We start from the raw sequence: 25,406 nt of genomic DNA, 5'->3' as shown, positions 1-25,406 counted from the left end.
GCTGCCGCCGGCAGTAAGGCGCTGCTGCCACGTCCTCGACCGTCCCTTTTTGTTTTTTATTTTGAGACAGGGTCTTGCTAGGTTGCTCAGGCTGGGCTCTAACCTAGTGGTCCTTCTGCATTAGCCTCCTGAGTAGCTGGGATTAGAGAAGTGGGCAGCCACTCCTGGTGAAAATTTTCCTCTATTTTCTTGATTAGAACAGGACAAAAAAATTTTGTTTATAATAAGTACCTACCTGTGGCTTTACCAAGAGGCTCCCTCTCCTACTTGGTAACTGAACAATTAATTGTTTTACCTGCAAGGTATCAGTTTATTCTGCTTTGGTCTAAGCTTTTGTTTGTTTTTTTGTTTTAGTTTTGGAAGGTCAGCTGGGTGTGGTGGCGCACGCTTGTAATCCCCGCACTTGGGAGGCGGAGACACGAGGATCACGTAGGTTTGAAGCCAGCCTTGCTGGCTTAAGAGACCCTGTTTCCAAATAAAAATATAAAAAATAGGTCTAGGAGTGTAGCTCAGAGGTAGAAGGGTTTCCAGGAACCCCAGTACCATTAAAAAAAAAAAAAAATATATATATATATATATATATATATATATATATATATATATATATATATATAGTTGTGGAAGGCCACACTATGTAGCTGAGCCTGGCTGCAAACCGGAGATCCTCCTGTCTCAGCCTCCCAAGTACTAGGATTATAAATTGTGTACCACTATGCCTGGTAGTCCAAACCTTTTTTGAGGGTGTGTTTTTGGAGATATGGCTATAGAGTTATTTTTCATTCTAATATATGTTGTATATTAAATTTCTTATATTTGGACTTAAGGCTGTTCACACAAAAACAAGGAGAGAGCTGGAGGTCACATTTTTAGAACTTACTCCTCAAAGAATTTATTCTTGAGGTCTTCAGTGGACTTATTCTTTCCTTCCTTGGTTACAGGACTGGATTAGAGTCTACTTTATTTTTATAGGAAAAACTATGGGCATAGTTTCTGAAAGATTTTGTCCTACATGTACCAATTTTTAAAATGTATTTTCCATGTAGTTAGAGATTTTCAAAGTAATTCTTGGAATCATTTTCCTTTTATTCCTTCATTACAAATTTTTTTATTTTGTTATATTTTATTTTGCACATGAAAATATGAACCAATTGATATAGACTTGGAAATAGTATTATTTTTAAAATTAGCTTTGGGTATTAAAATATTTATTTATTTATTTATTTATTTATTTATTTATTTTTGGGGTATTGGGGATGGAACCCCTCAGGAGCATTATACCTTCAGGCTATACCCCCAACCCCATTTTTTATTTTTTATTTGGAAATAGGGTCTCACCAAGTTGCTGAGGCTGTCTTCGAATCTGTGATCCTTCTGTCTCAGTCTCTGCCTGGCCAAAATATTTTAAAATATTTATGAATTTCAGAAAAATAAAATAAGAGAATACAGATAGAATAGTGGCTCAGTATTGAATAATAATTATATAGTCATAACTGTAAATTCTTTTTTTTTATTTTGGTGGTACTGGGGTTCCTGGAAGCCCTTCTACCTCCGGGCTACACTCCCAGAACTATTTTTTTAAATTTGGAAACAGGGTCTCTTAAGCCAGCGAGGCTGGCTCCAAACCAGCACAACCCTCATGTCTCTGCCCTCCAAGCACGGGGATTACAATGTGTGCCACCATGCCTGGCTGTAGCTGTAAATTCTGACTATTACTTTCAGGCACAACTTTGATATAATTTTTGGAAGAATAGAAGATGTAAGTGGTTGTATAAGAAAGCTAAACTTTTAACATAATATGAGGTCAAAATCTCCGATTGAACCTTTTTTTTGTTTTTTGGTGATATTGGGGTTCCTGGAAGCCTTCTACCTCCAGGATACCCTCCCACTGGCTACACTCCCAGACCTATTTTTTACTTTTTTATGTGGAAACAGGGTCTCTTAAGCCAGCGCGCTGGCTTCGAACCTGCGCGATCCTCCTGTCTCTGCCTCCCAAGTGCAGGGATTACAAGAGTGTGCCACCATGCCTGACTCTATTGAAACTTTTAAATTGCTAAATCAGATATTGCCACCGGCGGCAGCAGCAGAGAATTCACTGAATCCAGTACAGCTACATCTGCGTACTCAAGAACAGTGAGTCAAATTGCGGGCCACAGAGGAGAAATCCCAGTACTGTACTCCCTGGGACTTGACTCAGTGGGGGAGGGGTGGTGGCAGAGATATCACACAATAGGAGAACGTGCAACCTAGCACCCCCCCGTAGTCTAAAGCAGCCTCGATTGACTCCCTGGGTCGGAGACTTTTCGATACAACCCAGTAAAGGAGTAGTCGGGTCTGAGATACTACAGACTCGAGATCCAGAACACCTTAAGTGAAGTCATAGTGACCCAAGGGAAGAACCCAGAGAAGGCACAAACTTCTGAAAAAATGGGAAAGAGGAATAGTACTGGAGCAATGAATGCCCACAACCCCACAACATCAGAACCCGATAAAACAGAAAATCAGAGATTTCTAGAAGATCAAATCAGGAAAATAACTGTAGAAATAATAGAGGTGCTTCGAAAAGAACTCAGAGAGAGCCAAAAAGAGATAAAGGATGCAATTAATGAAGTAAAGGCCTCAATTCAAAGCACGAACAACCGATTAGACCACATGGAGAACAGAATCTCGCTCTTAGAAGATGATCATTCCAAAAATGAACGCATAGTTTCTAATCTAGAAAAAAATATCCGACAGCAGGAATCTGATATTGAAGAAATATGGGCCCATTTTAAGAGAGCTAACCTAAGAATAATTGGAATAGAGGAGGGAAAAGAAAGTGAAACCAGAGGGATCAACAATCTCTTCAAGGAAGTAATAGCAGAAAATTTTCCAAACATAGAGCAAGAGGTTGATAAACAGGTCCAGGAAACTTATAGAACTCCCTCTAGACAGGATCGGAGAAGAGGATCCCCACGCCACATAATTGTCAAAATGACCAATATGGAAGCCAAGCAGAGAATCTTAAAGGTAACAAAAACAAAGGGCCAAGTGACATTCAGAGGCAAACCAATTAGAATCACTCCAGACTTCCCAAACCAAGTCATGAGAGCCAGAAGGGCTTGGAGTAACATATTCCCAATTTTGAAAGAAAACAACTTCCAGCCAAAAATTTCCTACCCAGCAAAACTTTCTATCAAATTAGATGGAAAAATAAGAAGCTTCCATGACAAACAGAAACTGAAGGAATTTATGTCTTCAAAACCAGCGCTACAGAAAATACTCAAAGAGATTAACTACAAAGAAGAAATAGGTAACACACACCAGAACCAGAGAAACAAGAGTTTCCATCCAACAGACAATTAAGATTGGTTATCTGTGGAGATTCATTATTTATGTAGCTGTAAATTCTGACTATTACTTTCAGGCACAACTTTGATATAATTTTTGGAAGAATAGAAGATGTAAGTGGTTGTATAAGAAAGCTAAACTTTTAACATAATATGAGGTCAAAATCTCCGATTGAACCTTTTTTTTGTTTTTTGGTGATATTGGGGTTCCTGGAAGCCTTCTACCTCCAGGATACCCTCCCACTGGCTACACTCCCAGACCTATTTTTTACTTTTTTATGTGGAAACAGGGTCTCTTAAGCCAGCGCGCTGGCTTCGAACCTGCGCGATCCTCCTGTCTCTGCCTCCCAAGTGCAGGGATTACAAGAGTGTGCCACCATGCCTGACTCTATTGAAACTTTTAAATTGCTAAATCAGATATTGCCACCGGCGGCAGCAGCAGAGAATTCACCGAATCCAGTACAGCTACATCTGCGTACTCAAGAACAGTGAGTCAAATTGCGGGCCACAGAGGAGAAATCCCAGTACTGTACTCCCTGGGACTTGACTCAGTGGGGGAGGGGTGGTGGCAGAGATATCACACAATAGGAGAACGTGCAACCTAGCACCCCCCCGTAGTCTAAAGCAGCCTCGATTGACTCCCTGGGTCGGAGACTTTTCGATACAACCCAGTAAAGGAGTAGTCGGGTCTGAGATACTACAGACTCGAGATCCAGAACACCTTAAGTGAAGTCATAGTGACCCAAGGGAAGAACCCAGAGAAGGCACAAACTTCTGAAAAAATGGGAAAGAGGAATAGTACTGGAGCAATGAATGCCCACAACCCCACAACATCAGAACCCGATAAAACAGAAAATCAGAGATTTCTAGAAGATCAAATCAGGAAAATAACTGTAGAAATAATAGAGGTGCTTCGAAAAGAACTCAGAGAGAGCCAAAAAGAGATAAAGGATGCAATTAATGAAGTAAAGGCCTCAATTCAAAGCACGAACAACCGATTAGACCACATGGAGAACAGAATCTCGCTCTTAGAAGATGATCATTCCAAAAATGAACGCATAGTTTCTAATCTAGAAAAAAATATCCGACAGCAGGAATCTGATATTGAAGAAATATGGGCCCATTTTAAGAGAGCTAACCTAAGAATAATTGGAATAGAGGAGGGAAAAGAAAGTGAAACCAGAGGGATCAACAATCTCTTCAAGGAAGTAATAGCAGAAAATTTTCCAAACATAGAGCAAGAGGTTGATAAACAGGTCCAGGAAACTTATAGAACTCCCTCTAGACAGGATCGGAGAAGAGGATCCCCACGCCACATAATTGTCAAAATGACCAATATGGAAGCCAAGCAGAGAATCTTAAAGGTAACAAAAACAAAGGGCCAAGTGACATTCAGAGGCAAACCAATTAGAATCACTCCAGACTTCCCAAACCAAGTCATGAGAGCCAGAAGGGCTTGGAGTAACATATTCCCAATTTTGAAAGAAAACAACTGCCAGCCAAAAATTTCCTACCCAGCAAAACTTTCTATCAAATTAGATGGAGAAATAAGAAGCTTCCATGACAAACAGAAACTGAAGGAATTTATGTCTTCAAAACCAGCGCTAGAGAAAATACTCAAAGAGATTAACTACAAAGAAGAAATAGGTAACACACACCAGAACTAGAGAAACAAGAGTTTCCATCCAACCGACAACTAAGATTGGTTATCTGTGGAGATTCATTATTTATGTTAGTCTTTTACCTATCTCTAAATGGTATTTTTTGCCTTTATTGTTGTTAATTTTTAGGATTTCTAGTTGGAATATTAATATACCTTCAGATATAGCTTTTGGAAATATTTTATCCAATTCTATTAGTAACTGTTAACTCTGTTTTCATTGTCTTTGGATATACAATTTTTTTTTTTATTTTTTAGGGAGTTTATATACTCTTCTGTTGCCTGTGCCATTGAAATCATATCCAAGAAATCACTGCCAATTTCAATGTTGTGAGGTTTTATGACCCAGATTTTCTTCTAAAAGTTTATAGTCTTAAGATTTATATTTAGGTCTTTTATCTATTTTGTGTTAATATTTGTATATGGGATTAGGTAAGGGTCCAATTTTATTCTTTTTCATGTAATTATTATTTTTTAACAATAGTTAGTTAAAAGATTATTATTTCCTCCACCAAATGTTCATGGAAACCTTGTCAAAAATAACTTGACAATATATGGGAGAATCTCTAGGTTTTTATCTAACTCCAATGGTTTATATATCTGCCTTTAAAACAGTACTACACTGTTTCAATTATTGTAGCTTTATATGGTTTGAAATCAGAAAATATACATCTTCTAGCTTTGTTCTTTTTTGAGATTGTTTTTGGTATCTAGAGTCCATATTCCATATTAAGATAGATTTTTTCTGAAAAATAAATAAATAAATGTATGATAGTTTTACCTAAAAAAAAAGAATAAAATTCTCTGGTAAGAAAGAAAGCAAAAAGAAATATTGAAATGTTATCTTTAAGTCATCAAAAGCTTGGTATTAGACAAATGAAACTGTTATGTGAGATTATCATTTTTAATTTTGGATAAATTGCTATAATACTAGATGTCAACCACTAAGCCAAGCATGGGAGGGAGGGATGGGGAGAGAATGGGGTGGGGATCGGGTGGGGGCTGACTGGGCGATGTGTGCATGTATGTCTACAAAAGTTTGTATCCCACTATGATGTATGAATACAGTGCAGCAATAAAATAAATAAATACATTGCTAAATCAATCTTCTGGCAAGTAATAATAATTTTAAAGTAGTTGCCACTCTTTGACCTGACTTACTTTTTCTTCTTTAAGTACTAGGGATTGAATTCAGAGTCATTCTACCTGGGAGTTATACCCCACTCCTCTTTTTGAAACAGGGTCTCATTAAGTTGCATAGAGCCTCACTAAGTACTTGAAGCTAGACACAAACCTGTGATCCTCCTGTCTCAGCCTCCCAAGTACCGGGATTACAAGTGTGTGCCCATCTTAAACCTGATATTTATTTATTTACTTACTTACTTATTTTTGTGGTACTGGAGATGGAACCCAGGGGATTTCTACCTCTGAGCTACACTCCCAGACATATATTATTTGGAAACAGAGTCTCACTAAGTTGCTGAGAGCCTCACTAAGTAGCGGAGGCTGGCTTCGAGCCTGTGTGATCCTCCTGTCTCAGCCTCCTAAGCGCGGTGATTACAAGTGTGTGCCACCATGCCTGGCTTGAACCTGATTTTTAAATGATGAAAACAATTAACCTTGATAAAAATAAGAGGAAAGTTTTAAATAATTTTTTTTGTGTGATACTGGGGTTCCTGGAAGCCCTTCTATCTTTGGGCTACACTCCCAGACCTATTTTATATTTTTATTTGGAAACAGGGTCTCTTAAGCCATCACAGCTGGCTTTGAACCTTCGCGATCCTTGTGTTTCTGCCTCTGAAGCGCGGGGATTACAAGCATGCGCCACCACGCCCAGCTAGAAAATTTTTAAATAATTTTGAATCTAACGGACAGAGCATATAATTTCCACCAATGAGTTGGGGAAAAGAAATGAAATGTGAGAAATAAAATCATTTATGTGCATTTTTAAAAAAATGCCCAGTGGTGTCTTTGGTTTTTTAAACGAACTTAATTCGATGAATTTAGAGATGTATATATTGCCATATGGACATTGTGCTTAGATAATAAAATTGATTTCTCTCAAAACTCTTAACGATGAAGCCTCCATAAATATGACCACCAGGAACTAGTAAAATAGTATAGTCTGCTTATATAATAGGATAGTCAATAACTTTTCATTAGAAAATGTCCAGAGTCTAAAAATTTAAAAAGAAGTGTGTTTTTAATCATGAAGAAACTGGAAGCAAAACTTTTATATGATTTTTATGACAAGAATATCATTTTTGATATGGTTTAAAGTTCTACTTGGTTCTACTTAAAGTTCAGTTGGTTTCAAATTCTATTTCAAGAGCATAAAATTCAGTAGATATATTTAACTCTTTATTTAAGTTACAAAATGCTTTAAGATTTAACATTGAAAAAATTGCTAGAATTTATGTCTTCTCATGATTTTTATAATAGGAAACTCTCCTGAATCAAAAGGAAGCATTAGTAAAGCAACACAAGGAAGCAATGGAAGTTTTTAAAAAACAGGTAACTTTATAATATGGCAAACATACAATTTTAAATATTATTTTTCCTCCCTCTCCCATGAACATTATGACAAGCTATACTCTGTACCCACGGAAGACAAAAATGAGAAAAGACTATTATGGAAAATAGGAAATGAATAGTTATTTTGAATCATAATTGATAAGAAAGAGTGTAAAGAAATTCAGAAAACTGGGGTTTATTGTTTGTTGTGGAGGAGACATCTTAGAGATGGAAATTAGTTTTTATCTGTCCTAAATAATTCAGATGAGTGATGTGTGTGTGTGTGTGTGTGTGTGTGTGTGTGTGTGTGTGTGTGTTCTTGTTCTCTCCTTTTACTCTTTTTGTTAGAGTATCTTGGAATCTTATCTTTTCACATTACTGCTATACCAGAGCCAGAATCATAACACTGATAAAGAGTCAAAGTACACTTAAGGTGTGTAAACAACGGGGAGAGTTGATATCACATGCTGAGGCCTCCATAAATATGGACATTAGGAACTAGTAGAAAAACAGAAATAAATAAAAGATTTTAAAGAAATGAATATCAATACCTTCAGTTAATTTGAATTCTGTAGCTCTTGACTGCCTCAAATTTCTCTTCAGTTTCTAGTTATTAAATACTAGTTTAGAAAAATGTCATCTTCTAAATTATCTTCTGGAAGTTTTTTCCTTATATCTATTACATTCCCTCTTTTTTCATCTTTTTTTCTTTCTCCTCTTTAATCATCTTAATCAAAGTGTGAATATTTAGAAAAAGAAGTATAGTCAAGGAATTAAACCTTTAACAGGGCACATCATTAATGGTTAAGGTTATTGATAACTTACTTCTAAGTATAAATTCATTTTTAAAAATGATATTTATTCTTTTAGTCTAATATAGACCTAATTGAAGTTAATGAAAGTTTTAATTGAAGGATAAGGAAGCAGAAGCTAAAAGTGAAGTTAACATTCCCCATGAGAAAATACACAAGATATTTTGGGCAAAATAAGAACACTCATATCAGAAGGTTGGAGGAGAAAGTGCTCGGGTTTCCACTGGGGATGGCCTCACACGTGCTAGGGAAGCACTCTACTACTCAGCTACATCTCCAGTCCTGTGTTTGTTTTAAATAAAGAATTCTTAAACCGGGAGTAGTGGTACACGCTTATAGTCCCAGCATTCAGGAGGCTGAGACAGGAGGATCTTGGTTTGAGGGCAGCCTCAGCTAATACTTGGTGAGGCACTTTGCAATTCAGTGAGACCTTGTTTCAAAATAAAGAATAGGGCTGGGGGCGTAGCTTGGAGGTAGAATGCCCTTGGGTTCCATGCCCAGTACCTCAAAAATATATTAAAATAAATATAAAAATAAAATAAAGAATTCTTGAGTGTAAGTAAGAAGTATAGAAAAGGAGATAGGAAAGTGAAGTTTTTCTTTGACAATTTTGCTTAATATTCTTGTGCTTCTTAGACTATTTCATCATTTTCCTTTGTCATATGCACTTCACATACATTTAAAGTTTTTTTAGAGCATAAATATTGTGCAAGCACAAACTATAGTGATGTCATAAAATTAAACCTTCAGAAAATGATGCATGATATTATTTAGTAGTAAATACTAATTAGATATTAAGAAAACTTCTGGAGGGGAAAAATAAACTTTGAAGGATTATTGGTGTTTTTGAGTATGATAAAATTGTTTATTTAATTTGGTGACTATTTTCTTTTGTATCTTTATTTCATTTTCTAAATGTAGAGTAGCATATTCACATTATATTAAATACAAACAATATGTATGTGTAAAATGTTTCTATAGTCTTGCTGAGCAGTATAAATCACTTATCTATATTTCAATTTTTAAAATTATCAGTTGCAAATGAAGATGTATGCCTTGGAAGAAGAAAAGGTATTTCTTAATTTTTAAATTAATTTAAAATGTACACAAATCAGTTGTTCACTGTGATGAAAGCATTGATAACAAACTAATTGAGAATGTTTTTTGTTTTGGTTTGTTTTTTTTTTTTGTGGTACTGGGGTTCCTGGAAACCCTTCTACCTCCAGGCTGCACTCCCAGACCTATTTTTATATTTTTATTTGGAAACAGGGTCTCTTAAGCCAGCAAGATAGGCTTTGAACCTGCGCGATCCGCCTGTCTCCGCCTCCCAAGAGTGGGAATTACAAGTGTGCGCCACCATGCCCAGCTTAATGGAGAATGTTGATTGCTTCAAATCTTAGAAACACACATGACTTCTATTATTTTAGAATTGAGAATACTAAGACTTAACAAGATTAAATGACTTACTGAGTAAAAAGACTACAACTCAGACCTCTTCAGCTTTCAAATTAATGTCCTTCCCAATCTACTGCAGTGTTTTCATTAACTATCATATGCTTTAATGCTCTTTTAATGTAATTATCTTCTTTAACAACATTGAAATGAGCCAGCATGGTGGTGCATATCTGTAATCCAGGTACTTGGGAGGCCTAGACAGGAGGTTCCAGGTTCGAGGACAGCTTCAGCAAACTAGTGAGACTCTTAGTAACCTAATAAGACCTTGTTTCAAAACAAAATATAAGCCGGGTGTGGTGGCGCACGCTTGTAATCCCCGCGCTTGGGAGGCAGAGACAGGAGGATCGCGCAGGTTCGAAGCCAGCCGCGCGCGCGTTGGCTTAGGAGACCCTGTTTCCAAATAAAAATGTAAAAATAGGTCTGGAAGTGTAGTCCGGAGATAGAAGGGCTTCCAGGAACCCCAGTACCACCAAAAAAACCAACCAACCAACCAAACAAACAAACAAACAAACAAAAAACAAAATATAAAACAGAGCCGGGGTATAGCTCAGGTAAAATGCCTCTGGGTTCAATTTCTAGTAACTAACCCCCCATACACACACACACACACCACACACACACACACACACACACACACACACACACACACACCATAAAACATTGAAATGACTTCCGTAAGATAGAAATTTATCTGGCACACTAGCAATTTGTTAATACATATTTATTATACCAGTGAACATGCAGTTTACAATGTTAATAATTCACAGTTTTTTATTTTTAGCAAAATACTTTTTTGTGGTATTAGGGATTGAACCAATGGACATCCTACCACTGAGCTACATCACAGCCCTTTTTATTTTTTATTTTGAAACAGTGTCTCACTAAGTTATTGAGGCTGGACTGGAACCCGTGATCCTCTTGTCTCTGCTTCCTAAGTGTACTGCCATATCCAGGTTAGCAAAAGACTTAAAAAATCTCCTGTCCTTATATTCATAATACAAATATACCTAGGCCTTTTTAACTGAAATACATTCAGATTTCTGTATCCACAAGTGTTATATCCATGTGGTCAATCAATTGCTAATTGAAAATAATAGGAAAGAAAAAAATATTGCATTGGTATTAGACATGTACAGACTTTTTTTCTTATTATTCTATAAATAATGCTGTATAGCAACTATTTACATAGTATTTACATTGTGTTAGGTATTTTACATAATCTAGAGATGATTTAAAGTGTATGGAGGATACACATAGGTTATATGCAAATGCTATGGCATTTTTTTAAGTGACTGAGCATCTTCGCATTTTGGTATTCATAAGGTTCTTGGAACTAATTCCTTGCATATTCTGAGAGATGACTGCATTATCTATTCTAGCTGTAAGACTTAAATATGAGCTGGGTGTGGTGGCGCACGCTTGTAATCCCAGTATTTGGGAGACTGAGATGGCGGGGTGGGGGGAATTGGGGTTCAAGGACAGCCTCACCTACTACTTAGTGAAGCCCTTTGCAACTCAGTGAGACCCTGCTTTAAAATAAAGAATAAAAAATAGGGCTGAGGGGGTAGCTTGGAGGTAGAATACCCCTGGGTTCCATCCCCAGTACCACACACACACAAAAAGAATTAAATATGTATATTGTACCTATAATTTATCCTATGGATGTTTTATATATACTGACAAAATGATTTGTCATTTTAGTATTTTACTTCATGATAATCATAATCATAAAGATTTTATTATAATTTTTGGATATTTTGAAGTCATTAGAAATGTAATTTGTTATATAGATACAAACTCAAAGGCTGAGGTATTAGGTTTAAGTTAGAGATTTTAGTTTGTGAGCTCTTGAATTAGGAAGTATTTTATAATGTTTATATTGAAAAACATTTATATTAGTTTTTTACTTACAGGGAAAATATCAACTTGCTACAGAAATAAAAGAAAAAGAAATAGAAGGATTAAAGGAAACACTGAAAGCATTACAGGTGAAGTAACTTAGTATTGCATAAAAAGTAATTAGTGCTAGCCAAGCATAGTAGTGCATGCTTGTAATCCCAGTACTTGAGAGGCTGAGAGAGGAAAATGGAAAGTTTCTGGCCAGCCTCATCAACTTAGCAAGGCCCTCCACAACTTAGGCCCTGTTTCAAAATAAAAGTGAAGGGCCAGGGGTATAACTCAGAAGTAGAATGTCCCTGGGCTCATTGTCTAGTAATACACACACATACACACACACATTAAAAAAAATGTAGCTGGGAGTGGTGGCGCACACTTGTAATCCCAGCATTTGGGAGGCTGAGACCAGAGGATCGCAGTTCACAGCCTCAGCTACTTAGTCAGGCTCTTTGTAACTCAGTGAGACCCCGTTTCAAAATAAAGAATAAAAAAATAGGGCTGGGGTTGTCTCTCAGAGGTAGAATGGCCCTGGGTTCCATCCCCAGTACTGCAAAACAAAACAAAACAAAACAATGTACTATTTTAGCATTGTATCATTAAACATGTAAGCTAGCAAAACTAAACTGAGGAAAATTCATATTCTAATATATCACATAATTTGACACTTTCCCTGAGAACTAAATTTAAAATTAGAATTTTTGCTTTTTTATTTTTTATTTAAAATCACATTAAACATTAACACATATTAATAGTAACTTTCACTGTTTTATTCTTTTTGTTTGTGTGTGGTACCAGAGGTTACTCTAACACTGAGCTGTATTGTAGCTTTTTAAATATTTTTTTAAATTTGGAGACACAGTTTCACTAAGTTGTCCAGTCTAGCCTTGAACTTGTGATATTCCTTATATTCCTTTCTCAGCCTATTTAGCTGGATTATGGGTGTGTGTTATCGGGCCTGGCTCACTCACTATTTCTTAAGGTACTATAGCTAACTAGACAGTTTTTAAGTTTTTACATGAAGAAAATAAGGCCTTTTTATCATAATTTATTTCCCTATTGCCTTTAAAAATTAAAAGTAGCATTAATTGAATCCTTACTATGTGCTAAGTATTGTGCTTGTTTTTTGGCTCTTTTGCCATTTAGTGCCATGGGGAATGCAGAAGTATTAAGTTAAAGATTATATATTTAAACCGGGCGTGGTGGCGCATGCTTGTAATCACATTTGGGAGGCTGAGACAGGAGGATCCAGGTCAGGGCCAGCCTTAGCTACTTAGTAAGGCCCTCCACAACTTAATGAGACCCTGTTTCAAACTAAAGAATTAAAAAAAATAGGGCTGGGGGTGTAGCTCGGAGATAGAATGCCCCTGGGTTCCATCCCCAGTAATGCAAATATAAATAAATAAATAAATATTATATATTCGGTATATGTTTATTGAAGGCCACTGAATTTCTCAATTCAAGGGATACATATAAAGGTAAGTAAAGACAAAATTCTCTGCCCTCATGGAATATACAAAAAATAAAATGAAGTAAAAAGTGAAATAGAGATTGTTGAGGAAGAATATATTCTCAAGATTTCAAAGTATTGCTCTGTAGGTAACATTAGTTACAAGAGTAGAATATATTTTTACAATGGAAGGATCCTGAAGATCATCACCTTTATTAAGTGATCAAATGTAACATTGTTAATGATTACAATCGTTCTGTAGGTCCATTCTTATACAGTAAGGGACACAAAACTTTACCTATGTAATTTTCTTGCCAGAAATAGTAACCTGAATCTAATACTGAAGAAACAGTAAGACAAATCATAATGTGAGATATTCTATAAGACAAGTGGCCTAGAGTATTAAGAAACTTCAATGTCAATGTGGGCATGCTGTCATATACCTGTAATCCCAGTACTTGAGAGGCTGAGACAGGGGTACCACAGGTTTGAACCTAATCTCAGCAATTTTGTGAGGCTTTCTGCAACTTAGTGAGAACCTGTTTCAAAATAAAAACTGGGGATGTAGCTTGGAGGTAGAACCCTCTGGGTTCAATCCCTTTTACCACAGAGTAAAACAAAAATCTTTCAATATCATAAAAAACCAAAGGTGGGGGAAATAATTTTAATTAAAGAGAAGTAATAGGAAACTGCAGTATATGAACCTGCATTAGATCCAGGGTCAGGGAAAAACAGCCATTAACAAAGAGAGTGGGGCATGATAGTGTACGTCTGTAAGCCCAGTATTTGGGAAACTGAGACAGGATTGAAGGTTTGAGGCTAATTTCAGCAATTTAGTATTGCTCTTAGCAGCTTAGTGGGAACCTATTTCAAAACAAAAAATGGGGGTGTAGCTTGGATGTACAATCCCCAGTACCATAGAAAATAAATAAATAAAATCTTTCAGTGTCATAAATAAAAAAAGAGGGGTAACTTTTTGGTTAAAGAGAAATAATAAGCAACTGCAGTATATGAACTTTATTGAATCCAGGGTCAGGGAAAAACACAGCTGTTACAAAAAGAGAGAGCCAGGCATGGTGTTGCATGTCTATAATCCCATTACTTGGGAGGCTGAGACAGGAGGTTCGCATTCAAAGCCTACCTCAGCAATTTAGGGAGGCTCTCAGCAACGTAAGATCTTGTTTCAAAATAAAACAAAATAAAATGGACTGGGAATGTAGCTTGGGGGTAGAATGCCCCTGGGCTCAATCCCCAGTACTGGGAGATGGGGGAGAGAGGGAGAAACAGTTGGAGAAATTAGAATAGGGCTATTTGCTAGGAGATATTAGATTATTAATTTTCTTAGGGGTTTTATTGACATTATGGTAGAACAGTCTCTATCTTTAGAAAATGTATGGAGAAGTATTTAGGGGTGAAGTTTCCTGATGGTTGTAATTTACTTCACATAGTTCAGAAAAACCAAACAAATCAAAACAAAACCCCCAAAATGTGTGTGTGTGTGTGTGTGTGTGTGTGTGTGTGTGTGTAAGCACAAAGAATGTATGAAAAATATTAAAATGAATTATTGGAGATTATTCTCAGAAGGATATGAATAGGACTTGGAGGTGTACTTTTTTGTTAGCTTATCTCCTTTATAACTTTTATAATGGTTTCTTTTTTGTGTGTGTGTGTGGTACTGGGGTTCCTGGAAGCCCTTCTACCTCCGGGCTACACTCCCAGACCTATTTTTACATTTTTATTTGGAAACAGGGTCTCCTAAGCCAGCGCGCGTGGCTGGCTTCGAACCTGCGCGATCCTCCTGTCTCTGCCTCCCAAGCGCGGGGATTACAAGCGTGAGCCACCACGCCCGGCTTATAATGGTTTCTACAGGGACAAAAACATGTATATATATGTATATATATGTGTGTGTGTGTATATATATATATATATGTGTATATATATATATATATGTATGTATGTATATTTTACTTGTAGTCAACTTATAGCAACATTTTATTGTCTTAGGTGGAATGTAGAAACCTTAACACCATCTAGATCTTCATCCTTCATACTTTCTCATATAGTTGTTGCTATAATACTTCTCTGTACCTATAGTATCATATCAGTGTTATAATTTTTGTTTTCAACAAATATAATTTTTTTCAACAAATATAATTTAAAAAATTAAGTGGAAAAGAATAGCCTGTTTACCTAGAGATTTTGCTTTTCATTCCTGATTCCAAGTTTACTTTTGTTATTTCTTTCCTATCTGAAGAAATTCTTTTAGTAATTCTTTTAGAACAGGTTTGCTGGTGGTAGATTTGCTTTTTTTCCTCATCTGAGAATGTCTTTATTTTACCTTTATTCATGATGAATATTTTCTCTGGATATAAAATTCTGTAATAAGGCAAGAGAAAGTAATAAAAAGTATATGGATTTGGAAGGTAAAAGCAAAACTTTTAGCAAACAAAAATGGTGATCTCAGACAAAATCTAATACCATTTACAAAGAAGCTCCTAGAACTAATGTGTGAGTTTATTAAGGTCACAGAATACAAAGTCAATATATACAAGTCAGTTGTATTTCTTGTGCAATCAGAAATTGAAATATAATTGCAACACAGTTTAAAGCAGCACCAAATCTTAGGGACTAGTTGGGAAAAACTTAATGTTCCACACTTGTACACTAAAAACTGCAAAACATTGTTTAGAGAAAATAGATCTAAATAAATTTGGTGAGTATAACATTCTTACTGATTTTGAGTCACTATTTTCTTTTTTATTTTTATGGTACTGGGGATTGAACCCAGGGGAATTCTGCCTCTGAACTACACCCTCAGCTCTTTTTTTTTGTTTGTTTTGAAACAGGTTCTGTCTAGGTTGCTGTAAGTCTTGCCACTTGCTGAGACTGTCTCAAACTTGCAACCCTCCTGCCTCAGCCTCCCAAGTACTGGGATTAGAGGTGTGTGTCACCACACCCAGCTGAGTCAGTATTTTTTTATTTTTCAGTATTGGGGATAGAACCCACAGGCTTGTACCTTCAAGCTACACCCCAGCCCTATTTTTTAGTCTTTTTTTTTTTAATTTTTGAAACAGGGTCTCACTGAGTTGTGAAGGTCCTCGCTGTCTGAGGACAGTAGCTGAGGCTGTCTGCAAACAACGATCCTCCAATCTCAGCCTCCCAAATGATGGGATTACAAGCACGCGCCACCACGCCCAGTTTGAGTCAGTACTTTTAAGCTACAGTTTGCATTTCTTTTTCTGTGAAGTACTTATCTTATGCTTGTTTTTTGTGTTTTTGATATTTTATTTATTCCCCATTTCTATAAATTATTTATATTTTATGGAAATAAGTCCTCTTTGTGTCTGTGATCTAAAGTTTAAATCTTTTTTTTTTTTTCAATTTGCCAGGTATCTTTTGGCTTATTGTCTAAATCTCATCATGAGTAAATTTTTCTTTTTATGATTTTTGTTTGTTTGTTTGTTTTTGGTGGTACTGGGATTCCTGGAAGCCTTCTACTTCCAGCTACACTCCCACGGGCTACACTTCCAGACCTATTTTTATACTTTTTTATGTAGAAACAGGGTCTCTTAAGCCAGCACGGCTGGGTTCGAACCTGTGTGATCCTCCTGTCTCCGCCTCCCAAGCGCAGGGATTACTAGCGTGCACCGCCACGGCCAGCTTCTTTTTATGATTTTTGGAGTTTAAGTCACTACTCCAAAGTTAAAAAAGAATTTGCCCATGTTTATCTTATGTAGTCAAATTTTACATTAGATATTTGATCATTGAAATTTGTTTTTGTAGCATAGTATGAGATATGAATCTCAGCCCATATTTTTCCACATTTTTATGTAGTTGTTTTAGCATTATTTAGATTCTCTTCATTTGAGATATTAGGCAATTTTATTTTGGATATCTTTTGTTACTTTGATGTATCAAAGAAAAATAAATTATAATAAAATAATAAATTATAGCAAAATAATAAAAGAAAATAACAAAATGTGTCAAACTACAAGATGAATATTTTCAAGAAAAATAAGAGAATGGAAGAAAAGAATGAACAAACATTTGAAAGATATTTGTAAAATGGTAAAGAATCCTCTCCTCTCCTCTCCTCTCCTCTCCTCTCCCTGTCACACACATACACACACACATACACACAAGAAATAAATGCATAAATAAATGAAATAATGCCAGTAAATGAACTTTTTTCTACCTACTTGGAAAAACTAAAAAATATTCTTATAATTCAGAAAACAAATGATCATTTTAGCCATTATGAAAAAAGCCCCCTCTAATATGTTTTATAATAATGTCCTAGATATAAAATTTATTTTTATTTTACCTAATTTCTTTTTTCTTGGTAAATGTTAAAAAGAGTATTTTATTTTTCCCAGCATATTTCTGTCTAAGGAATATGTAAATCTTGATATGAATACTTTGCTGTTTTAGCATTCTTTCTTAAATTGTTTTAGTTGCTGTCATGCTTGTATATTTAATTATCTGGATAATATACAGAGCATTTTCAAAAATGAAATTTCTTTTAGAAAAAAAAAAGAAATTTCTTTATATATCTGGCCTTCGCAAGAGCTGTAAGGATTTGTTTTGCCTTGTTCAACTGGTGACATAGTACAGGTGATAAATAGGGTTCCTCATGGTCTGCTAAATATGATTCATGAACAGAGTAGAGCAATAAATGTAGTTCTGAATCCCACCCTACCCGCCAGACTGAGAAATTTCAGTAAAATTTCTGTTCTGATAGGCAAATATACTAGGAAAATGAAATCTTTTATTTTTTTTTTTTGAGCAGTGCTAAGAATTGGACTGCCACGTGATAGGCAAGTGATCTACCACCATGCTATATTCCTACAGGCCTAAGCAAAGGAAACCCCTTAACAATATGTAGTGACATCTCTACTTTCTTTACTTTGCTGGTTACTTACTTTTTCTTCTCTTTTTGTCCTTTAACAAGGCCATTCCTAGCACATATGCTAGGTATCAGGAATTAGAAGTCAGATGGCAGCTTTTATTACCAAGCTTATCGTTGGGGAAGTTTACTTAATGAATTCCAAAACTATAGAAAACAAAACCACACATACACACACCCACTGCCACAGCCACCACAACAGGAATTATTTTTTTGCTATAATGACAATTTATTTCATTTCTTTAGAAGTGTGATATTTTATTACTTGATTTCAAAGAAAAGAGTTTACAGTGGGGCAAACCTGTCTACATCTAAAGTACTTGACAAAACTTTATATGTGATAACAGTATATCAAGAGGGCTAAGATACTTTGTTTATTGTCCTGTAAATAGTAACCTATTTTGCCTATTAAGAATTTATTTCAAGCAAGGCTTGCTGGCACACGCTTGTAATCCCAGTACTTGGGAGGCTGAGACAGGAGGATTGTGCAGGCTCAAAGCCAACCTCAGCTACTTAGTGAGGCTCTCAGAAACTTAGTGAGACCCTGTTTCCAAATATCTGCGAGCGTAGCCCAGAGGTGGAAAGCCCCTGGGTTCCATCTTTAGTAACACACAAACACACACACACACACACACACACACACACACACACACACGAGTTTATTTTATAATCTTGTGGCAAGATACTTTCTTCCAGAGCTTCAGTTTTCCTTTGGGTAAAATGAAGAAATTGAACTACATGAGCATTTCCCAAACAAGACCATTTTGTGAAGCAATAACATATGCTACATTTTCTACCCTGTATAAGAGGAGTGAGCAGGTAGAGTAGCATGAATTAGGGAGGGTAGATAGAATATGGCAAAAAGTGGATGGAAAATAATTAAATAGATGATTGCTAAAATGCTATTATTAGGAGTTTTTCCAAGATGGTGACGGAGAGACGCAGCGTCCCTCACTAGCTGAAGCAAACTAAGTTCAACTACTGAGACAGAAGTGTCTTAATAAAGAAAATATTAAACGTACGATCCAAAACAGACTTGGGGAGTACGGCAGAAAAAAATCCAGCAACTGAACTGCAAGATTCACCACAACACACAAAGAAAGCAGATAGTGAGCTGAAGACTCAGCGGCCAGCGGAGTGCAGGCACAGGCACAGTCGGCCTCAGTGCCACTGGCCCAAACGGGACTTTTGGGTCTTTAACATTCCCAGAGAAGCTCTAAAGTCTGAAAGTGACCAGAGAATTCCAATACCTGAAGTTGCTAGCAAACTGGAACTCCTGAGCCACACTGTTCACCCAACAAAGGCGGCCCCACAGACACACCCAGACATCAGCAGGGACCGGGAAGTGGACCTGCTCACCACGGGAGCGAAAAGTCAGCAGGATACGGGGGAGCGGCCAGAGCTTCAGAGCCACAGATTGTACTGCCAGCTTGAATTCAGAGGAGCCATGGACCTGGCAAGCACACAGTGAGTACAATATATATGAGTGCCAGTGTGCGCAAAGTGGGCCAATTCAACTCCAGGACCAAAGAAGAGCGCTTAAGGCGTGATACCTGCACGGGGCCACAAGGGGACACTCCAAGCAAATACAAGATTCATCATATATCAGCAACATAGTAGGACTGTTATCTCTCTCTTTTCTTTTCTTTTTTTTTTTTTTTTACTATTTTTCTATCCTTTTATATTTAATTTTTACTATTGCGGTTTGGTATTGTTTGATTTACTTTTTGGGTCTTTGGGTTTGTTTTTCTGGGGGGATAAGTTTTTTTTCTGGGGGGATAAGTCTTTTCTAAAGTCCTAATACAAAGACTGGGCTAAAAATAATACCCACTAGCGATGGGAAGAAAGCAGAAAAGCAGACCTGAGAACTTTGAAAATATGAGAACTAGGAATAATGAAGAAATGACAGAAATTACGAATACTGACCTATAAGAAATGCAAGAAGGGGAGTTCTGAATCTTGATCTACAATATAATGAAAGGATTTAAAGCAAGTTTAGAGGAGATGAAAGGTGAGTTAGAAATACTAAAAAAGAATCAGAGGTTTGGAATGAAATGAAAGAGTCAATAAATGAAATGAAGTCAGCAATAGAAAGAAATTCTGGAAGATTAGATGAAATGGAAAGTAGAATATCACTGTTAGAAGACAGTTCATCCAACACTGAAAACACAGTCAATAGTATGCAGAAGTCATTACAGCAACAAAACCTAAACATACAGCAAATTTGGGACAACATGAAATGCCCTAACTTATGGATAAAAGGCATTGAAGAAGGGATAGAGGTACAGACCAGGGGCATCCGTAATCTCTTCATAGAAATAATTTTGGAGAATTTCCCAAACATAGAATGAGAGATAGATTTTCATGTTCAAGAGACATACAGAACACCATTAAGACAAGATCAAAGAAGAACCTCCCCATGCAACATAATAGTCAAAATGACTAACATAGAGGCCAAGGAAAAGATCTTAAAAGCAGTGAGAACAAAAGGTCGGGTGACAATCAGAAGCAAAACAATAAGAATCACCCCAGACTATACAACTCAGGTCATGAATGCCAGGAGAGACTGGTATGATGTGATCCAGACCTTGGAAGAAAATAACTTCCAACCGAAGCTGCTCAATCCAGCAAAACTACTATTCAAAGTTGATGGCGAAATAAAAGTGTTTCAAGATAAACAAAATTTCAAAAAATTTATGAATTTAAAGCCAACACTAGAGAAAATACTTAAATAAATAAACCATAAAGAAGAAAAAAGAAGCAGACTTCAGAACCAGAGAAGAGAGGAAAGTGATCAGAGGGGCTTCTAAGTAAGGAAGAAAGAAAAAGCTACCAAACAGATGACAGAACACAAAATGACAGAAAACAAAAATCATATTTCAGTAATAACTCTTAACGTCAGAGGACTTAACTCACCAATCAAAAGACATAGGTTGGCAATGTGGATCAAAAAACATAACCCAAATATATGCTGTTTGCAAGAAACTCACCTAACAGCCAAAGACACTCACAGACTGAAAGTGAAAGGATGGAAAAAGATATACCATGCTACTGGAGAACAGAAAAGGGCAGGGGTAGCAATCCTGATATCCAACAAAACAGACTTTAAACTAAAACACATCAGAAGAGACAAATCAGGGCACTTCCTTTTATTAAAAGGAACAATACACCAAGATGATGTAATGATAGTAAATGTTTATGCTCCAAATGTGAATGCAACCACGTTTGTAAAACAAACCCTTCAGGACATCAGATCTCAAATAGACTCAAATACAATAATTCTGGGAGACTTTAATACGCCTCACACACCACTGGATCGATCTTCAAGACAAAAGTTGAGTAAAGACTCTTTAGAACTAAAGAAAACTATAAACCAAATGGACCTAATAGACATATACAGAACATTTCATCCAGAAACTACAGAATACACATTCTTCTCATCAGCCCGTGGAACCTTCTCCAAAATAGATCACATCCTGGTACACACAGAAAGCACCAGTAAATTCAAAAGATGTAATATAATTCCTTGCATCTTTTCGACCATAATGCAATTAAAGTAGAAATCAACAACGGGAAACTCAAAAGAAACTATGCAAATATGTGGAGACTGAATGATACACTATTGAATGATGAATAGGTAAGAGCAGAAATTAAGGAAGAAATAAAGAAATTTTTGGAAATAAATGAAAACAGAGAAACAACTTACCAAAATCTCTGGGACACTATGAAGGCAGTATTAAGAAGAAAGTTCATTGCATTGAGTGCCCACATAAGAAGGACTCAGAATCACCAAGTTCAGACCCTATTGGCACAACTCAAGGACCTAGAAAGACTGCAACAGTCCAACCCCAAAGCCAGCAGAAGACAGGAAATTATTAAAATTTGAGCAGAAATAAATGAAATAGAGAACAAAAAAAAAAATTCAAAGAATCAACAAAACAAAAAACTGGTTCTTTGAAAAGGTTAATAGAATTGATAAACCTCTGGCCAACCTAACCAAAAGAAAAAGAGAATCAATGCAAATTACTAAAATCAGAAATGGAAAAGGAGACATCACCACAGATAGTGAAGAAATTCAAAGGATTATCAGAAACTACTTTAAAAATTTATACTCCAATAGACAAGAAAACATGGAAGAAATTGATCGATTCCTAAACACAGTTAACCTACCTAAACTGAACCAAGAGGACATAGCAAGCCTAAACCAACCAATAGCAAACAATGAAATAGAAATGGCAATAAAAATTCTTCCATCAAAGAAAAGCCCAGGCCCAGATGGGTTTCCAGCTGAATTCTACAAAGCCTTCAGTAAAGAACTAATACCAATACTTCATAACTTATTCCAGGAAATTGAAAGAGAAAGAACTCGCCCAAATTCCTTCTATGAGGCCAGTATCACATTAATCCCCAAACCAAATAAAGATACCTCAAGAAAGGAAAACTACAGACCAATATCTTTAATGAACATAGATGCAAAAATTCTAAACAAAATACTAGCCATACGCATTCAAAACCATATCAAGGAAATAATACACCATGACCAAGTTGGTTTCATCCCGGAAAAACAAGGTTGGTTCAACATACGCAAATCAATACATGTCATCCACCACATAAATAGAATCAAGAATAAAAACCATACCATCATAGCAATAAATGCTGAAAAAGCCTTAGACAAAATCCAACACCCATTCATGTTAAAAACACTACAGAAAATTGGAATAAAAGGAACATAACCTCAACATCATTAAGGCAATATACAATAAACCCAAAGCCAACATTATACTGAATGGGGAAAAACTGCAAGAATTTCCCCTAAGATCAGGAACAAGACAAGGTTGTCCATTATCACCACTCCTCTTCAATATAGTCCTTGAGACTCTTGCCACAGCAATAAGGCAAGAGGAGGAAATCAAAGGAATTCAAATAGGAATAGAGGAATTAAAATTATCCTTATTTGCAGATGACATGATCCTTTACCTAGAAGACCCTAAGAACTCAACCAAAAGACTTCTGGAGATAATTAACAAATTCAGCAAAGTTGCAGGATACAAAATCAACCTAAAGAAATCAGAGGCTTTTCTTTATACCAACAATGAATCCACAATGAAAGAAATAAAACAATCAATTCCATTCACTATAACCTCAAAACCAATAAAATACCTAGGAATAAACCTAACCCAAGATGTAGAAGACCTCTACAACAAAAACTATAAAACATTAAAGAAATAAATTGAAGAAGACCTTGGAAGATGGAAAGACCTCCCGTGCTCGTGGATAGGCAGAATAAATATCAAAATGGCCATTCTGCCAAAAATGATTTATAGATTCAATGCAATTCCCATTAAAATACCAACTACATTCTTCACAGACCTAGAAAAAGCAATCATGAACTTTATATGGAGAAAGAAAAGACCCAGAATAGCCAAAGCAATTCTCAGCAACAAGAATCACGCAGGAGGCATCACAATCCCAGACTCCAAACTATACTATAGATCAATAGTAGTAAAAAAACAGCATGGTACTGGCACAATAACAGGTACACTGACCAGTGGAACAGAATAGAAGATACAGAAACAAATCCACACACCTACAGTCAATTAATCTTTGACAAAGGGGCCAAACTCATACGCTGGAGAAAAGACAGTCTTTTCAACAAATGGTGCTGGGAGAACTGGCTATCCATTTGTAGAAAGATGGAACTAAACCCCTATATTTCACCATGCACAAGAATCAACTCGAGATGGATCAGAGACTTAGAAATCAAACCAGAGACTGTCAAGTTATTAGAGGAGAACATAGGCTCATCACTACAACATATAGGCACAGGCAGTAACTTTCTCAACAAAACCTCCAAAGCTCAGGAAATTAAAGCAAGAATCAACAAGTGGGATAGCATCAAACTAAAAAGCTTCTTCATGTCAAAGGAAACCATCAAGAACCTAAAGAGGAACCCTACAGAATGGGAGAAGATCTTTACCAGTCACCACTCCAATAGGGGTCTAATATCCAGAATATACAAAGAGCTCAAAACACTCTGCATTAGCAAAACAAACAACCCAATCAAGAAATGGGAAATTGAATTGAATAGACACTTTACAAAAGAAGAGATACAAATGGCCAATAGATTCATGAAAAGATGTTCTTCATCATTAGCCATCAGGGAGATGCAAATCAAAACTACACTGAGATTCCATCTAACCCCAGTCAGATTGGCAAGCATAAAGAAATCAAACAATAATAAATGCTGGCGAGGATGTGGGGAAAGAGGAACTCTTTTACATTATTGGTGGGAGTGCAAACTAGTTCAGCCACTATGGAGATCTGTGTGGAGATTCCTTAGAAAACTGGGAATAGATCCACCATACAATCCAGCTTTACCACTCCTGGGTATTTTTCCAAAGGGGTTGAAAACAGAGAACTACAGCAACATATGCATACCTATGTTCATAGCAGCACAATTTGTAATAGCCAGAATTTGGAAACAACCTAGGCCCCCATCAACAGATGAATGGTTTGCAAAGTTATGGGAAATATACACACAATGGAATTCTATTCATCTATAAAGAAGAACAAAATCATGTCATTCGTAAGAAGATGGAAAGGGCTGGAAATCATTATGTTAAGTGAGATCAGCCAAACACAGAAAGAGAAGGGACATATGTTTCCTCTAATATGCCCAAACAAGTGAGCATTGGGGATACCAGAGGGACTCCAGATAATGGAAGGGAAATCTCAGCAAAGTTTGAATGGAAAACTAAGAGAGGAAGGAGGCTGAACTTGATTGATGAGTGGCTATTTCCAAATAGGTGTAAAAGTACGAATATAGCAAGGTTAGCCTGGGTATTAAGTATCGAGAGGGGGGAAGGGAAACGAGGGGGTGGAAAGGGCACCAAATACAGATTAAATGTATAACATTTACTTTCAATAAAAAATGCTATCATTACATAATTGTGTTACTAAACTTAAGTTTATCGAATTTAAGAGAGCATGAGATGTTAATTTCTCTTATAAAATGTAGGTATAGTTAATAAAATATTTGTGTCATGTCTACTGTTTTCTTGAGGTACTGAGGATTGAAGCCAGGGGTATTCTACCCCAGAGCTACACTCCAGCCCTTTTATTTATTTTTTTAAGTTTTGAAATAGAATCTCACTAGGTTGCTAATGGTCTCCCTGAGTTGTAGAGGCTGGCTTGAAACTTTGAGCCTTCTGTCTCAACCTCCCAAATACAGAGATTATAGTGTGTGTCATTGCTTGTGTGTGTGTGTGTGTGTGTGTGTGTGTGTGTGTATGTTACTGGGGATTGAACCCAGGGGCATTCTACCTCTGAGTTTACCCCAGCCTCATTTTATATTTATTTATTTATTTTATTTTAATGGGGATTGGATCCA

The 25,406-nt window shown here is 36.4% G+C and overlaps 1 protein-coding gene across 1 annotated transcript in view; it reads left to right on the top strand.

Annotated features, from left to right (window-relative positions):
* CCDC73 (coiled-coil domain containing 73) overlaps window positions 1-25,406 on the top strand; it is a gene marked incomplete at both ends in the record, with an annotated part of 157,245 nt that overhangs the window by 56,126 nt on the left and 75,713 nt on the right. The window contains 3 exons of the mRNA XM_080690577.1: window positions 7,429-7,500; window positions 9,348-9,383; window positions 11,681-11,755. Coding sequence (XP_080546703.1) covers window positions 7,429-7,500; window positions 9,348-9,383; window positions 11,681-11,755 — 183 coding nt within the window. The remainder of the gene's footprint in view (window positions 1-7,428; window positions 7,501-9,347; window positions 9,384-11,680; window positions 11,756-25,406) is intronic.

Source organism: Muscardinus avellanarius, assembly GCF_963383645.1.
Source record: "Muscardinus avellanarius genome assembly, chromosome: 1".
Lineage (NCBI taxonomy): Eukaryota > Metazoa > Chordata > Mammalia > Rodentia > Gliridae > Muscardinus > Muscardinus avellanarius.
The sequence above is the reverse complement of the archived record's forward strand: the minus strand, read 5'-3'. Positions and strand labels throughout refer to the sequence as shown.